General features: G+C 44.2%; 1 protein-coding gene across 1 annotated transcript in view; it reads right to left on the bottom strand.

Moving 5' to 3' along the window:
- The window catches only part of adck1 (aarF domain containing kinase 1), a 581,459-nt gene that overhangs the window by 220,229 nt on the left and 345,591 nt on the right, over positions 1 to 15,639 (bottom strand). The window contains exons 6-7 of the mRNA XM_060828581.1: positions 15,007 to 15,165; positions 12,284 to 12,400 (exon numbers count right to left, since the gene is read on the bottom strand). Coding sequence (XP_060684564.1) covers positions 12,284 to 12,400; positions 15,007 to 15,165 — 276 coding nt within the window. The remainder of the gene's footprint in view (positions 1 to 12,283; positions 12,401 to 15,006; positions 15,166 to 15,639) is intronic.

Genomic DNA, 15,639 nt, shown 5'->3' with positions numbered 1-15,639 from the left:
CCCATCACTTGTCCTGGCTCATTACCGAGTACCAAATCCAATATGGCCTCCCCTCTGTTCGGACAATCTACATACTGAGTTAGAAAAGCTTCCTGGACACACTGCACAAACACCGCCCAATCCAACCTACTTGATCTAAAGAGCTTCCAATCAATATTTGGGAAGTTGAAACCGCCCATGACTACTACCCTGTGGCTTCTGCACCTTTCCAAAATCTGTTTCCCAATCTGTTTCTCCACATCTCTGCTGCTATTGGAGGGGCTATAGTAAACACCCAACAAGGTGACTGCTCCTTTCCTATTTCTGACTTCAGCCCATACTACCTCCAAAGGCATATCCCCCTCGAACTGCCTTTCTGCAGCCATTATGCCATTTCTAATGAGCAACACCACACCCCAACCTTTTTTACCACCTTCCCTAACCTTATTGAAACATCTGTAACCAGGAACCTCCAACAACCATTCCTGTCCCTCTTCTATCCATGTTTCCGTGATGGCCACAACATCGTAGTCCCAAGTACTACGATGCCTTAAGTTCACCCACCTTATTTCTGATACTCTTTGCGTTGAAGTATACACATTTGAACCCCTCTCTGTGTCCACACGTATTCCCTGTCAGTGCTACCTTCTCCACAGCCTCCCTACATTCTTGGACATCCTGAAAAACAGCTAACCTACTTGCTGGACTACAAGTCTGGATCCCATCCCCCTGCCAAATTAGTTTAAATCCCCCCGAAGAGTGCTAGCAAACCTACCCCCCAGGATATTGGTGCCCTTCTGGTTCAGGTGCAACCCGTCCTGCTTGTTCAGGTCCCACCTTCCCCAGAATGCAGTCCAATTATCCAAATACCTGAAGCCCTCCCTCCTACACCATCCTTGCAGCCACGTGTTCAACTGCACTCTCTCCATATTCCTTGCCTCACTGTCACGTGGCACCGGCAACAACCCAGAGATGACGACTCTCTCCGAGTAGCTTTTAGCTTCCAGCCTAACTCCCTGAGCTCCTGGATGACCTCCCCACCCCTCTTCCTACCTATATCGTTGGTGCCAATGTGCACCATGACTTCTGGCTGCACACCCAGCCTCTTAAGGATTCTGAAGACACGGTCTGAGACATCTCGGACCCTGGCACCCGGGAGGCCACAAACCAACCGAGAGTCTCGCCCATGTCCACAGAACCGCCTGTCTGTCCCTCTAACTATAGAGTCTCCTATAACTAGTGCTCTCCTCCTCTCCCCCTTTCCTTTCTGAGCCTCAGAGCCGGACCTCGTGCCAGAGACCCGGTCACTGCAGCTTACCCCTGCTAGGCCACTCCCCCCCCCCCCCAACAGTATCCAAAGCGGTATACTTATTGTTGAGGGGAACGACCACAGGGGATCCCTGCACTGCCTGCTTCCTCCCCTTCCCACCTCTAACTGTTACCCAGCTGCCTCTGTTCTCTGGCGTAATTATGTCCCTGTAGCTTCTATCTATCACCCTCTCAGCCTCTCGAATAATTCTCAGTTCATCCAACTCCAGCTCCAGTTTCCTAACGCGGTCTGTGAGGAGCTGGAGCTGGCTGCACTTCCTGCAGGTGAAGTCGGCAGGAGCATCAGTGGTCACCCCTACCTCAAACATCCTGCAGGAGGAACATTCCACTGCCTACGCTGCCATAACTCTACACTTAGTCTCCAAAACAAGAACAGTAAGTAGCTTACCTGTTCAGCTGACTGAGTCCCTTTTTTCGGTTAGAGGAGGAGGGAGGGTGGCACGTGTAGTGTCTTGGGTTCCTTCTCCACTCAAATAACAATCACTTACCTTCCCGACCAGCTCTGCGCTCCGACTTCACTTCCGCCCAGCTCCCGTCGCTCTCTGCTAGTGAGCATTGAGAGGCCTGTATACATGCACTACCATGAATTAACATCCTCAATATGAAGTTTTCATGTCTCATTGAAATTCCATCCGGAAACTGAACTGGATTCACCACATACACACAGTGGCTACAAGAGCAGGTTAGAGGCTGGGAATACTGCAAAGCTTGTCTACCATCTACAAGGCACAAGTCAGGAGTGGGATGGAGTACTCCCCACTTGCCTGGATGAGTGCAACAACTTTCAAGAAACTTGACACCATCCAGGACAAAACAGTCCACTTGATTAGCACCACATCCACTCATCTACCACTGATGCTTAGTACCGGTAGTATGTATTAACTACAAGATACACTGCAGAAATTCACCAAAAATCCTCAGACAGCACCTTCCTAACTCACGACCACTTCCATCTAGAAGGAGAAGAGCACATTCCCCTCCAACTCACACACCGTCCCAAATTGGAAATAGAAAGCCATTTCTTCTCTGTTGCTGGGTCAACCTCCAGGAATCTCATCCTTACAGGCATTGTGGGTCTACCTACCACAGAAGGACTGCAGCAGTTCAAGGTGGCAACACCACCATCTTCTCAAGGGCAACTAGGAACAGGCAATGAATTCTGACCCAGCCAGCAACACCCACATCCCATGAGGGAATATAAAAGGTTCCTAATCTCCCATCTGCTGCTCAGAAACTAGACTGTCACAATTCCAGACATGAAAAACACAGCCAATACCGTGGGGTTCCAGTTCTCTGCTTCATTCTCCAGATCTCAATCAGTCATGTCAAGGCATGCTCCATGGACAATGACCACATGTACGCCTAGGTTCCCATTAGCAAAGCAGGTTGCCAATTGCCCTCTGTCTAACATGCCCAGGCAAATAAATCAAACCATGCAGGGTAGCTGTGGGTTGGTAGGGTTTGACTGGTTAAAGATGACTCCAGCACAGGAATCCTGGGAGGTCCCAGCAGCGGTGGGTACTTCTGCCTGAAGTGAAGACGATGAAAGGGCTGCCTTCAGAGGCATGGTACATAGGGCAATGAGGCAAGTTTGGGATCATGGAGAGAAATCCTCCGTAGAAAGCAGAATCACCAATCTGAACCATACCTGAGCCACGTACAAATTGGCAAACAATAGAATTAGCTGCAAATGTGTTGCTGGTCAAAGCACAGCAGGTTAGGCAGCATCTCAGGAATAGAGAATTCGACGTTTCGAGCATAAGCCCTTCATCAGGAATAAGAGAGAGAGCCAAGCAGGCTGAGATAAAAGGTAGGGAGGAGGGACTAGGGGGAGGGGCGATGGAGGTGGGATAGGTGGAAGGAGGTCAAGGTGAGGGTGATAGGCCGGAGTGGGGTGCGGGCGGAGAGGTCAGGAAGAGGATTGCAGGTTAGGAGGGCGGTGCTGAGTTGAGGGAACCGACTGAGACAAGGTGGGGGGAGGGGAAATGAGGAAGCTGGAGAAATCTGAATTCATACCTTGTGGTTGGAGGGTTCCCAGGCGGAAGATGAGGCGCTCCTCCTCCAGCCGTCGTGTAGTTGTGTTCTGCCGGTGGAGGAGTCCAAGGACCTGCATGTCCTCGGTGGAGTGGGAGGGGGAGTTAAAGTGTTGAGCCACGGGGTGATTGGGTTGGTTGGTTCGGGCGGCCCAGAGGTGTTCTCTGAAGCGTTCCGCAAGTAAGCGGCCTGTCTCACCAATATAGAGGAGGCCACATCGGGTGCAGCGGATGCAATAGATGATGTGTGTGGAGGTACAGGTGAACTTGTGGCGGATATGGAAGGATCCCTTGGGGCCTTGGAGGGAAGTGAGTGTGGAGGTGCGGGCGCAAGACCACACTCACTTCCCTCCAAGGCCCCAAGGGATCCTTCCATATCCGCCACAAGTTCACCTGTACCTCCACACACATCATCTATTGCATCCGCTGCACCCGATGTGGCCTCCTCTATATTGGTGAGACAGGCCGCTTACTTGCGGAACGCTTCAGAGAACACCTCTGGGCCGCCCGAACCAACCAACCCAATCACCCCGTGGCTCAACACTTTAACTCCCCCTCCCACTCCACCGAGGACATGCAGGTCCTTGGACTCCTCCACCGGCAGAACACAACTACACGACGGCTGGAGGAGGAGCGCCTCATCTTCCGCCTGGGAACCCTCCAACCACAAGGTATGAATTCAGATTTCTCCAGCTTCCTCATTTCCCCTCCCCCCACCTTGTCTCAGTCGGTTCCCTCAACTCAGCACCGCCCTCCTAACCTGCAATCCTCTTCCTGACCTCTCCGCCCCCACCCCACTCCGGCCTATCACCCTCACCTTGACCTCCTTCCACCTATCCCACCTCCATCGCCCCTCCCCCTAGTCCCTCCTCCCTACCTTTTATCTCAGCCTGCTTGGCTCTCTCTCTTATTCCTGATGAAGGGCTTATGCTCGAAACGTCGAATTCTCTATTCCTGAGATGCTGCCTAACCTGCTGTGCTTTGACCAGCAACACATTTGCAGCTGTGATCTCCAGCATCTGCAGACCTCATTTTTTACTCAAACAATAGAATTAGAATTAGAATTCCTACAGTGTGGAAATGGGCCCTTTGGCTCAACAAGTCCACACCGACCCTCCAAAGAGTGACCCACCCAGACCCATTCCCCTATATATATTTACCCCTGACTAATAACCTACACTATGGGCACTTCAGCATGTCCAATTCACCTAACCAGTACATCTTTCAATTGTGGAAGGATAACGGAGCACCTGTAGGAAACCCACGCAGACACAGGGAGAATGTGCAAACTCCACAGTCACCCGAGGCTGGAATTGAACCCGGATTCCTCGTGCTGTGAGGCAGCAGTGCTAACCACTGAGACCCCATGCCTCAATAACATAGATTAGAGAGGTAGATGTGTAGCTCAAAGATTGGTGTGGGAGAAATGGGTTCCAACTCATAGGGCACTGACTCCAGTAGGTTCCTTTGAAACCAGCTGAACCATGCTGGTTTCAGTGTTCTTGCAAATCATATAGATAGGGTTGCAGATAAGCCTTCAAGTTAATTTGCGACAGGAGAATTCAACTAAAGAGAAGTTTAAAAAATCAAAATGAAACGAGCGACTAGAGATGCAACATTACGAAAAGGTGAATCGAAAGCAATGAGTGACAGAAAGGGGCAGAAGACATAAACAGAACAGTGCAACAAGATCACCAGAAAATAATTTATCTGGGTGTTGTTGCTGTTTGTCCACATAGTGGCTGCTATGTTTCTTACATTGCAACAGTGATTACATTTTAAAGGAAAAGAATAATTGCCTGTCAAGAATTATGGGAGACTTGAAGTTGCAAAATGAGCTATTCAAATATATGTCTTTTTTTTTAAATTTTAACATTGCCATAAGATCATTCCTAAACAATAAATCAACAAAGATATAAACCTATTCATTTTTTAGAAAGCTGAAGTCTGTTCTTGAAGTACTCACTGATGGATATGGTCAGTAATAACCTCAATATTTATTTGTGTAAAGCTAATGACAAATCCATAGAAAACAAAACGGTTGTCCAAAATTAAAACTGACAGCCATATCCGTGCACAATGTAAATTCTGCAAACAGTCAAAATGCTCTTAGGTCAGTTTGTATGCTAAATGAATGGCATCTTAGGTGAAATCTATGAAAGTTGAGTGGATTAAATCCATCCCAGCTCCTACCTGCTCTTCCCGAAATAAAATTGTATTTGCAAAACAAAACCGGGAAGCTGTAGCAACAGATTATAATCTGCCTTCTAAATTATACACACTTTGCATTAACCAAAGAAATTACTTTCTTAGATACCAGTTGGGGATGTCAAGTTGAATTCACATTGATGCATACTAACTGCACGTGGAATCTTGTTAGATGTACTTACAAGTAAGGAAGTGTCTCCTTCACTAAAAGGATTGAAGGGAATTTATTATTCTAGTGCAGTACATCTAAATAATAAAAAACATTTAGTCCTGCTTTGGCTGCTGGGCATATCCTTTCGTGTCATGTGACATGAGTCTCTTCCTTCTACTCAGTGAGTCAGATGGAAATTGAATAAAACAATTACTCATTCTTATACTGCACAATGTGGCACTGGGAGAGCAAGCTCACTCCCTGGTCAGTACATAGCTATTGCCCATCCCTAGATTCTAACGCAAGTAATATCATCGAATCATACAGTACAGAAGAAACCCTTTGACCCATGGATCACCATGAATATACCACTACCAACACTAGTCCCACTTTTCAACTCTACATCCATAGCTTTGAATGTCATGACATTTCAAGAGCCTATTCAATTACTTTTTAAAGGTTGTGGGGTTTCCTGCCTCAACTTCCCTCCCAGGCAGTGTATTCCAGCACCCCATCCCACCACCTTTAGGGTGGAAAGGGTTCTCTTCAATCCCCACTAAATCTCCCGCCTCCCACTTTAAACTGATGTCCCCTTGTTATTGATCCTGGACTAAAGGGAATAGCAGATTTCCATCTATCCTGTCCACGTCGTTTAGAATCACATACAACTCAGTCAAGGTCTCCCTCAATCTTCTCTGCTCCAAAGTAAATAACCCGAGCTTATCCAGTCTCCCTTTACTGCTGAACTGCCCCATCCTGGAAACAGCCTGATGGATCTCCTTCGCACCCTCTCCTGTACAATCACATCATTCACCTAGGACAGGGACCAGAACTGCACACAGCTGTGGCCTAACCAAAGTTCTGTACAGCTCCAATATGGCCTCTCTGTTCTTATAATCTATGGCGCAACTGATAACGGCAATGTCCCATTTCCTTCTTAACAACTTTATAAACCTGTTCTACCTCCTTCAGGGATCTATGGACAAGCAACCCAAGATCCCACTGTTCTTCAGAGCTTCCTTGTGCTCTGCCATTCATTGAGTCCTCCCTTGCCTTGTTCCTTCTTCCAAAGTGCACCACCTTACATTTACCAGGGTTAAATTCCATCTGTCACTGATCTGGTAATCTAACTAATCCATTTATTTCTCCTTTAACCTATCACCTTCATCCTCACTGTCATCCACAAACTTATTTATCATCATTCCTCCACCACCCCATTTTCATCTATGTCATTTATGATTCTCAAACAGGAATCCTGGGCACACCACTGTACACCAGGCTCCATTACACAAACAGCCTTCAACCATCATACTCTGTCTCCTGCCACTAAGCCAAATGTAATTCCAGCCTGCCAAGTCACCCTGGATCCTATGAGCTTTTACCTTCTTTATCAGCTGTCATGTAGGACTCTGTCAAAGGCCTTGCTGAGATCGATATAACTACATCAACTTATCCTTATCCAAACACTTGGTCACCTCCTCAAAAATTCCACCAGACTTATTAAGCATGACCTCCCTCTGACAAAGCCATGCTAACTAGCCCTGATCAAACCATGATTCCCTGAATAGAGATTAACTTTCTCCTTCAGTATTTTTTCTCCAATAGTCTCCCTTGTCTTGAGTGATTTGATATTGTTGAGTGACTTGCTGGATCATTTCAGAGGGCACTTAAGAGTCAAATGAGATACTTTATCAGTCATATACAAGTCAGGCTGGGCAAGGAGAGCAGGCCTTCTTCCTTAAAGTGGCATTAATCAATGGGTTTGGTGTTTACAGCTGTAACAACTTGACAGTTCACTTTTAAATTCATTCATTCACAATATATGAGCAACACTAGGTAGGCCAACACTTATTACTGTCCCTTATTTACCCTTAGGGTGCTGCCTTCTGAACTGCTGCAAGTGTACCCACCATACTGTTGGATAAGTGTGTCCTCCTAAGTGGTAGAGGTTGCAGACTTGGAAGGTGTTGTCAAGACAGTTACCATAGAGCATCTTGTATGGTGCATGCTGAAGCCGTGTTGAGCGGTGGTGCAGACAATGTACGTTTAAATGGTGAATGGAGTGGCCAACAAGATTGCTTGGTTCCAGATTGTGCCTCTCCAACGTCAGCGAGCCTGCATTCATCCACGGCTGACAACCAATTTCAGAATGTCAGTCAGGCTCTCAATGTGGAACACGTGCATGCACTGGAAAACACATTTTAATATACAGGGCACCATTCTTAACACAACAAAGAAGTGATCGCCAATCTCTGGGTCATTTCTTGTGGTAATGTCTTGACCAATCAGAGTCAATCTGCCTGGTTTAAAATTTAAACATAACAAGGATGTTCACTGTCAGTCACTGAGTAACTGGTACATTCACCATGGCAAACTTCTACCAAGCAAAGTCCAATTAAATGGCAGCTCATCAGCATTCCCCTCTCATATGGTCTAAATGATAGTTCTGGTCAATTGTATTGTTAGATGCAATGGGGAAAGCTTTCACAGAATGTCTAGTTTTTCAGCAATACTCAAGTTCTGTGTTGTTAACCCAGCAAAACTAAAGGATGGACAAAATAGCTCGAAGTTGAGATGAGTATAACTTGGCAAAGAACTTGGAGGAAATACTAAGTTCCAAATGCCTGGTGCATTTGTCTTTCTAGCTGGTAGAGATGGCATATATAGGAATAGCTGTCAAGAGAGTTGTTGGAAACCATCTTGTGCATAATACAAATTGAAGACACGTTGAGCTTGTGGTGCAGGGAGTGTACGTTTGAGATGGTAAATGGATCGGCAAACAAGTGCACTCTTCTTTACTAGATTGTACGGATTGTCTTGAATGTTGTTGGAGATGTACTGATATAAACAAAAGGAGATACTGACTTATGTCTAATTAATGTTGCATTGGCTTGAGAGCATGCTGCAGTGCAGGTATATCCAACCTCTGATCTGCCATAGAGTCATAGTCATAGAGTCACAGAGATGTACAGCATGGAAACAGACCCTTCAGTCCAACTCGTCCATGCCAACCAGATATCCCAACCCAATCGAGTCCCACCAGCCAGCTCCCGGCCCAGATCCCTCTAAACCCTTCCTATTCATATACCCATCCAAATGCCTTTTAAATGTTGCATTTGTACAGCCTCCAACACTTCCTCTGGCAGCTCATTCCATATACGTACCACCCTCTGTGAGAAAAAGTTGCCCCTTAGGTCTCTTTTATATCTTTCCCCCTCACCCTAAACCTACTCCCTCTTGTTCTAGACTTGCTCACCCCAGAGAAAAGACTTTGTCTATTTACCCTAGCCTCTCATGATTTTGTAGACCTATATAAGGTCACCCCTCAGCCTCTGACATTCCAGGGAAAACAGTCCCAGACTATTCAGCCTCTCCCTGTAGTTCAAATCCTCCAACCCTGGCAACATCCTTGTAAATCTTTCAAGTTTCACAACATCTTTCCGATAGGAAGGACACCAGAATTGCACGCAATTTTCCAACAGTGGCCTAACCAATGTCCTGTACAGCCACAACATGATCTCCCAACTCCTGTACTCAATACTCTGACCAATAAACGAAAGCATACTGAACACCACCTTCGCTAACCTATCTACCTGCAACTCCACTTTCAAGGAGCTATGAACCTGCACTCCAAGGTCTCGTTGTTCAGCAACCAAAGGGCCTTAACATTAAGTGTATAAGTCATTCTAAGATTTGCTTTCCCAAAATGCAGCACCTCACATTTATCTGAATTAAACTCCATCTGCCACTTCTCAGCCCATTGGCCCGTCTGGTGAATCTGAGGTAACCCTCTTCACTGTCTACTACACCTCCAATTTTGGTGTCATCTGCAAACTTACTAACTGTACCTCGCATCCAAATCATTTATATAAATCTCAAAAAGTAGAGGACCCAGCACAGATCTTTGTGGCACTCCACTGGTAACAGGCCTCCAGTCTAACAAACAACCCTCCACCACCACCCTCTGTCTTCTACCTTTGAGTCAGTTCTGTATCCAAATGGCTAGCTCTGCCTGTATTCCGTGAGATCTTACCTTGCTAACCAGTCTTCCATGGGGAACATTGTCGAACACCTTACTGAAGTCCATATAGATCTCATCTACTACTCTGCCCCCTGCAATCCTCTTAGTTATTTCTTCAAAAAAACTCAATCAAGTTTGTGAGGTTGCCCTTGGAACTTATTACATTGTGACTGGCCTAGATAACATTATGGTCAGTGATGACCACTGGGATTGTTGATAGTGCGATATAGAATGAAGCAAAGTCAGGGGAGCCAAATGGTCAATTTCACTGACTCCAAGTTCTTTTTTAATTCCAACTTTTAAAACTAAATTCAAAGTTTCATGTTCGGATAAAAGGTGATTAACCTGAAATCTGATTCTCCCCAGAGATGTAGCCTGTCCTGTTTAATATTTCCAACATTTTCAATTTTAATTTAAATTTAAATCTTTAATTTGCCATGGTGGGACTTAAACCAACATTGCCTGGATTACTAATCAAGACCTGTGCATTGCTAACACAGTAGTGCAAGCACAAACAACTAATCCACTAACTTATTCAGACCTGTAGGATGTTACAAATTTAATGTTGGATGTGAGCCACTGGTCAGTATTTTCTGACCTTATTCAGGATTTTGGAGAACATTAAAAATATTCACATATAAACCTCAGAAGCAGACAAATAAATTTTGAATCATGAATTTTAAATATGTATCTGGGAGGTTTTTAACCTCCCAGAAGGTTGTAAATCATTTTCACAGTATAATTGTTTTTTTTTTCCCTATTCTTATGGGTGTGAAGTTAATTCCAACATTGAAGGAAGTCATTCCCTCACCAACCAAAGTTCTGCTTAAAGTTGTCAACTGGACTGGAGTCTCCAGAAGTCCCCAAAAATCAATCTTCAGGGCTCTGTTGTAAGATACTCCATGGGAAAAATTAACTGGGACACCGAGCAAACCATGCATTAATGATTTTTGAATGACCCTGCATATTAGTTATTTTAAAATTTGCAAAAGGTTAAAAAAGCAATTTGACAGTCGGTCAAAATTCATCCCTGGAAGATCCACTTCTGCTTTCCAATGAGACAAAACAGATAGGGAATGCTGCAAAGATGGGCATGTTTGGTGGTCAATTGTGGGAAGGCACGTTAATTCATTCCCAAGCCAACTGAATCACGAGATTGGGCACTAAAGCATTTCCTGTTAAATGCAGCATTAAAAATATTTGCTTCCTACATACTACATCCATATTCCAGCAGACTCTCTTTAAAGTGCTCTAGATACTTAATTAAAGTGAGATAAATTAAAAGTGATTTCAACCAAAATTAAAATCACTTCTGTATCTGAACAGTGTAATTAACACGCCACTCACGAGGCACTTGGAGACAGAAGGTCATGTGATGAAAATCCTAGTAATACATTCAACCGGGGATCAGAACCTTCTTACCTGCCCATTGAATGTCAACCTTTCCTTCAGATGGCAGGGACCTTATCTCCATTTCTGGATCTCCTGCCAGAATTTCCAGTCTAGGGCAGGAGGTGGAACAAGTTTTTCAAGAGATTTATTCTTTGTGCTACGCATACAATATGTTGATGCAAATGAGACTGAACAATAATTTTATTTTACACAGAAGCATAGGCTACATTCAGATGTAGCCAGTGTCGAAAAGAAACAAAATGGCTTTTGTCCATCAATACCTCTTGACTGACTCCTCTCTCTTCCTTTAGATGCTGCTTAATACCTTTTGGCCATACCTTTAGCCACTTAACCTTTCTGCAGCTTGGTATTGAATTATGCCCAATCATGCTCTGGTGAAGTGCACTAGTATATTTTACTGCATGCAAGCTGCTACATAAATGCAAAAAAAAAGCAAGTCCAACTTTTGCACAAATTTGCTTTGGCATACTTCCTATGAATTACTTAGTGTTTACGCTGGTGGATTAGTAATTCACAGTTCCACATTAGTAATCCAGGCAATGTTGGCTCAAATCCCACCAAGGCAAATTAAAACCTTGAAATAAATCTAGAAAATGTTGGAAATGCTAAGCAAGACAAGCTGCATCTCTGGAGAGAATCAGAATTAATATTTCAGGTTAATCACCTTTTACCAGAACATGAAATTTTGAATTTAGTTTAAAAGTGCGAATGAAAAAATAATCGATGCAGAACAACACATCGGCCACAAGCAGAGGTGGGCATGCTTTGATGCAAACATCCATGGGTCTCAGTGGTTGCCTCTACACTTGACCGCGGCTCTGAACCCCCTGTAAAAATATGCTTCTCTTTGCATCAAACAAGTTCAGAAGGATGAAAAGAGATTTTGAAGACAAGAACAAACACAAATGCATTTCTGATCCTCTCCATTCAATGTTTGAAAGATGAATCGGAGATTATTTCAGTTCACCCATAACAATATGGATCAGAAAGATGCAGAATGCCTGCCGTTAAATGCACATTAAGTGCCCCAATCATCTGGAACTGTGTAGAGCAATTATAAGGTAGTAATCTCCACTATTAGCTCTAGAAAACAAAAACAACCAGATCAGATCTCCTCCCTTCAAACTATGTGAGCCAACCAGTCCTTACCTCATTTACGTCAATGCCATTTTTCTTCATGTACTCTCTGTCATTTACCTGACCACCTTCCATAAACTCCATGGTCAGAACTCGACTGGTTGACAGTTCCCAGTGAATCTTAGGGACCTTTGGGAATGAAGCACAAGACAAATCGACATTAAAGCATCTCTCCTGGGATCCAGATGACAAACAAGAGATGGGTTTAGCTCCTGAAATACTGGCATTTGACTTTATCAAGTTGTCACGTAAACAGCATTACTCGGTGCTATCAAACGTCTTTATTGTTAATGTGCAGAAAGTGGTTATTTGCAAGATTTGTTCATACAGAATGAGAGCAGGTGGCATGTACCCCCCGGCACTGGTCAGAAAACCTAATGCCCCTGGGATACCGGAGATGCAGGAGGATCCAAAATTGGCACATTGACGGAAAACAGAAGGTAGTGAGTGGCCCATGGATGCTTTTGTAAATATAAAGCAGTTTCTAGTGCTGTCCCACAGAGTTCAGTGTTGTGTCCCTTGCTGTTCATTGACTATTATGGATCTGGAAGTAAATGTGAGTGACATGATTGGGAAATATGCAAATTGGCCATATACTTGATAATGAAGAAATGGCTGTTGACTCCAGAATGATACCAATAGGTTTGCTTGGGTAGCCAGCCAAGTGCCAAATGGAATTTAATTTGGAGAAATACAAGTGAATATATCCGGGGAAGACAAACAAAGCTAGAAAATACATGATAATTGAGTGGATATTGGGAAGGGTATTGGACTTGAGAAACCTTGGAGTGTATGTCCACAGGTACTTGAAGAGGGCAGAATGGGTAGATGAGGTGGCAAGGAGTGTATAATAGAATGCTTTCCCTTACTGGATGAGGTATAGAATACAAAGTTTGGATTTAATTCTCGAACTGTACAATATGTCGGATAAGACAAACCTGGAGTTGTGGATGTAGTTCTGACAGAAAAGACCTTAATGCCCAGGAGAGACTCTAGATCTTTACAAGAATGTTGCCAAGGTTTGAAAACATCAGCTATCAGGAAAGATTGGATAAGTTGGCATTGTTTTCCTCAGAACAGAAGAGGCTGGGGAGTGGGGGTGGGGGGGGGGGGGGGGGGGGGGAGGTGACTTAAATTAAGAGATGCTGGAAAAGAATAGGTCTGCTAGCCTTTATGGAGAAGTTAATTACCAGAGGGCACAGATTTAAGGTGATTGGCAGGAGTTTTAGAGGGGACATGAGGAACATACTTTCCATCCAGAAGTTGATGGGTGTTTGGAAGTCATTGTCCAGTTTGGCGATTGAACCACAAATCCTCAAATCGTTCATATGTTTTTTGGACCTGCATTTGAGGTGCTGCAGTCTGCAAGGCTGGGAGTGCTGGACCATGGGATTCGAATGGATGGAAGCATTTACAGCTGGTACAGACACAATAACTTGAATAGTTCTTTTCAGTTTCGTAACCTGTCTATGTCTCGATGGCAGGGGCAATGTGGCTCAGAAGCAAATACTATATACAGTCTGAAACTGAGTCAGTAAAATTGAAATCCTCGAGAGGTAGGTGTATCTAGGAAGATAATACGAAAACGAAGTGAAAAGTTTAAAAGAGAAGTCATCAGAAAAACCCATTCCCAACTCCATACTGAGAAACAGACAATAGGACTAAAAAATGATTGTAAATAGTTATCCACATTCATAAAATGGCTCCAAACTGAGTGGCCGACAGAACTTCACAAAAGATCGAGGCTTTGAGATCAACTGAATTTCAGGAATGAGAATCAAAAGATATTAAGGGAAAGATGTGGAGAAACTGCAGGGAATAGAGAGATTTTGCTAAAAACTACCCTCCTAAATTTCATTTCTAATACTTCTTCACACTGCTCTGGTAGGATGTCTATCCTTCTGTGAAATCATTATTAAATTAAGTCGCTTTGAATAAAAAGGCAAAATGCAGGGTCATTCAATCGTCTCCAGGTGATACAATAGCCCTTTGGAAGCTGAACAGAATGAATGTACCTGCTATAAATGACAGTGAATCATTGAATTCTGAGAGCGTAGAAGGAGGCCATTTCCCCCCATTACCCCCTCTCTGGTCAGCACTATCTTTTCATTCTATCTCTCTCCAGCAATATAACAGTCTCCCCAATCCCACAGCCCCACTCCTTTCCTCCTGATCTTTCTAGAACAGGAATATATAGTAAACAGTGAAGCCCATTTTGTAGCCAGGTTTCTGGCCCTGACATCAGTGTTTATCTGTGCCTACAAGTCATCAGTCTGATCTACCACACTTGATGCACTTATATAATACACTACAAGCATAATTATGATCGTACTGCATTCTCTCTTACTCTGGCTTTACTATTTCCAAATTTCGTGCTATCAATATTTTCAAATTATATGTGGACTGTTTTATTCTCTGGTTGGCACAGTGGTGCAGTACAAGATGAGGAGGACTTTCTTCTCTGAAAGCATTGTGGTTCTTTGGAACCCCTTGCCACAGAGAGTGGTGAGAGCTGAGTCCTTGTGTATATTTAAGGCTGAGATTGATAGACTCTTGATTGGTAAGGTAATCAAGGGTTATGGGGAAAGGGCAGGAACATGGATGTGAGGAATGTTGGATCAGCCGTGATCCTACTGAATAGTGCAGCAGGCTCAAGGGTCTGAACAGCCTATGCATGTTCTTATGTCTTATGCCACCTACAATTAAGTTGGTCGATAAGGTTTTAAAATGAGTACCTTGAGAAACGGAAACTGCTTGAGCATGTAGGCCACCTTCTCCGTGTTTTGGCCCTCTTTCAAGAAATCCAGTTCAAGTGGCATGTTTTTCTTTGCTTCATCAACCAGCCATGCAAAGCTGAATTCAGGAAACGTCCACGACACAAACCGAACCAGAAGCTGTTAATAAAACTCTGCATTACAACTGATGGCAGTGTTCATATTCAACAATATGACGTGCCCTTAAAAGAAGCCCCCTTTTCCCTTTCTCCGTGTTGACAAATTTAGTAATACCAACACATTTCATCTTTTGTAGTTCTTTACAGAACTGTAAAGATACTGACCCATACTGCTCCCCATGTCTATTACTTACTGTACTGACCGTGGTCATTGATGATTCTCCTCATTGTCACAAAACACCTCATAGGCCAAATGTAAGAACATTTCAGGATTGTACAGACTTAACAGGGAGAGCTTGAACATTATTGTGGCACTGGAGAAGCACAGCAGGTCCCGCAGCATGTGAGGGGAGTGGGGCTGGGGGGAAGGTAGCTAGGAATGTGATAGATAGATGAAGGTGGGGGGGGTTATGGTGATAGGTTGGAGCAGAGGATGGGCAATGACAGGACCACTTTCCTGTCTCCTCAATTTACA

The sequence above is a fragment of the Hemiscyllium ocellatum genome, chromosome 8 (assembly GCF_020745735.1).
Source record: "Hemiscyllium ocellatum isolate sHemOce1 chromosome 8, sHemOce1.pat.X.cur, whole genome shotgun sequence".
NCBI lineage: Eukaryota > Metazoa > Chordata > Chondrichthyes > Orectolobiformes > Hemiscylliidae > Hemiscyllium > Hemiscyllium ocellatum.
The sequence above is the reverse complement of the archived record's forward strand: the minus strand, read 5'-3'. Positions and strand labels throughout refer to the sequence as shown.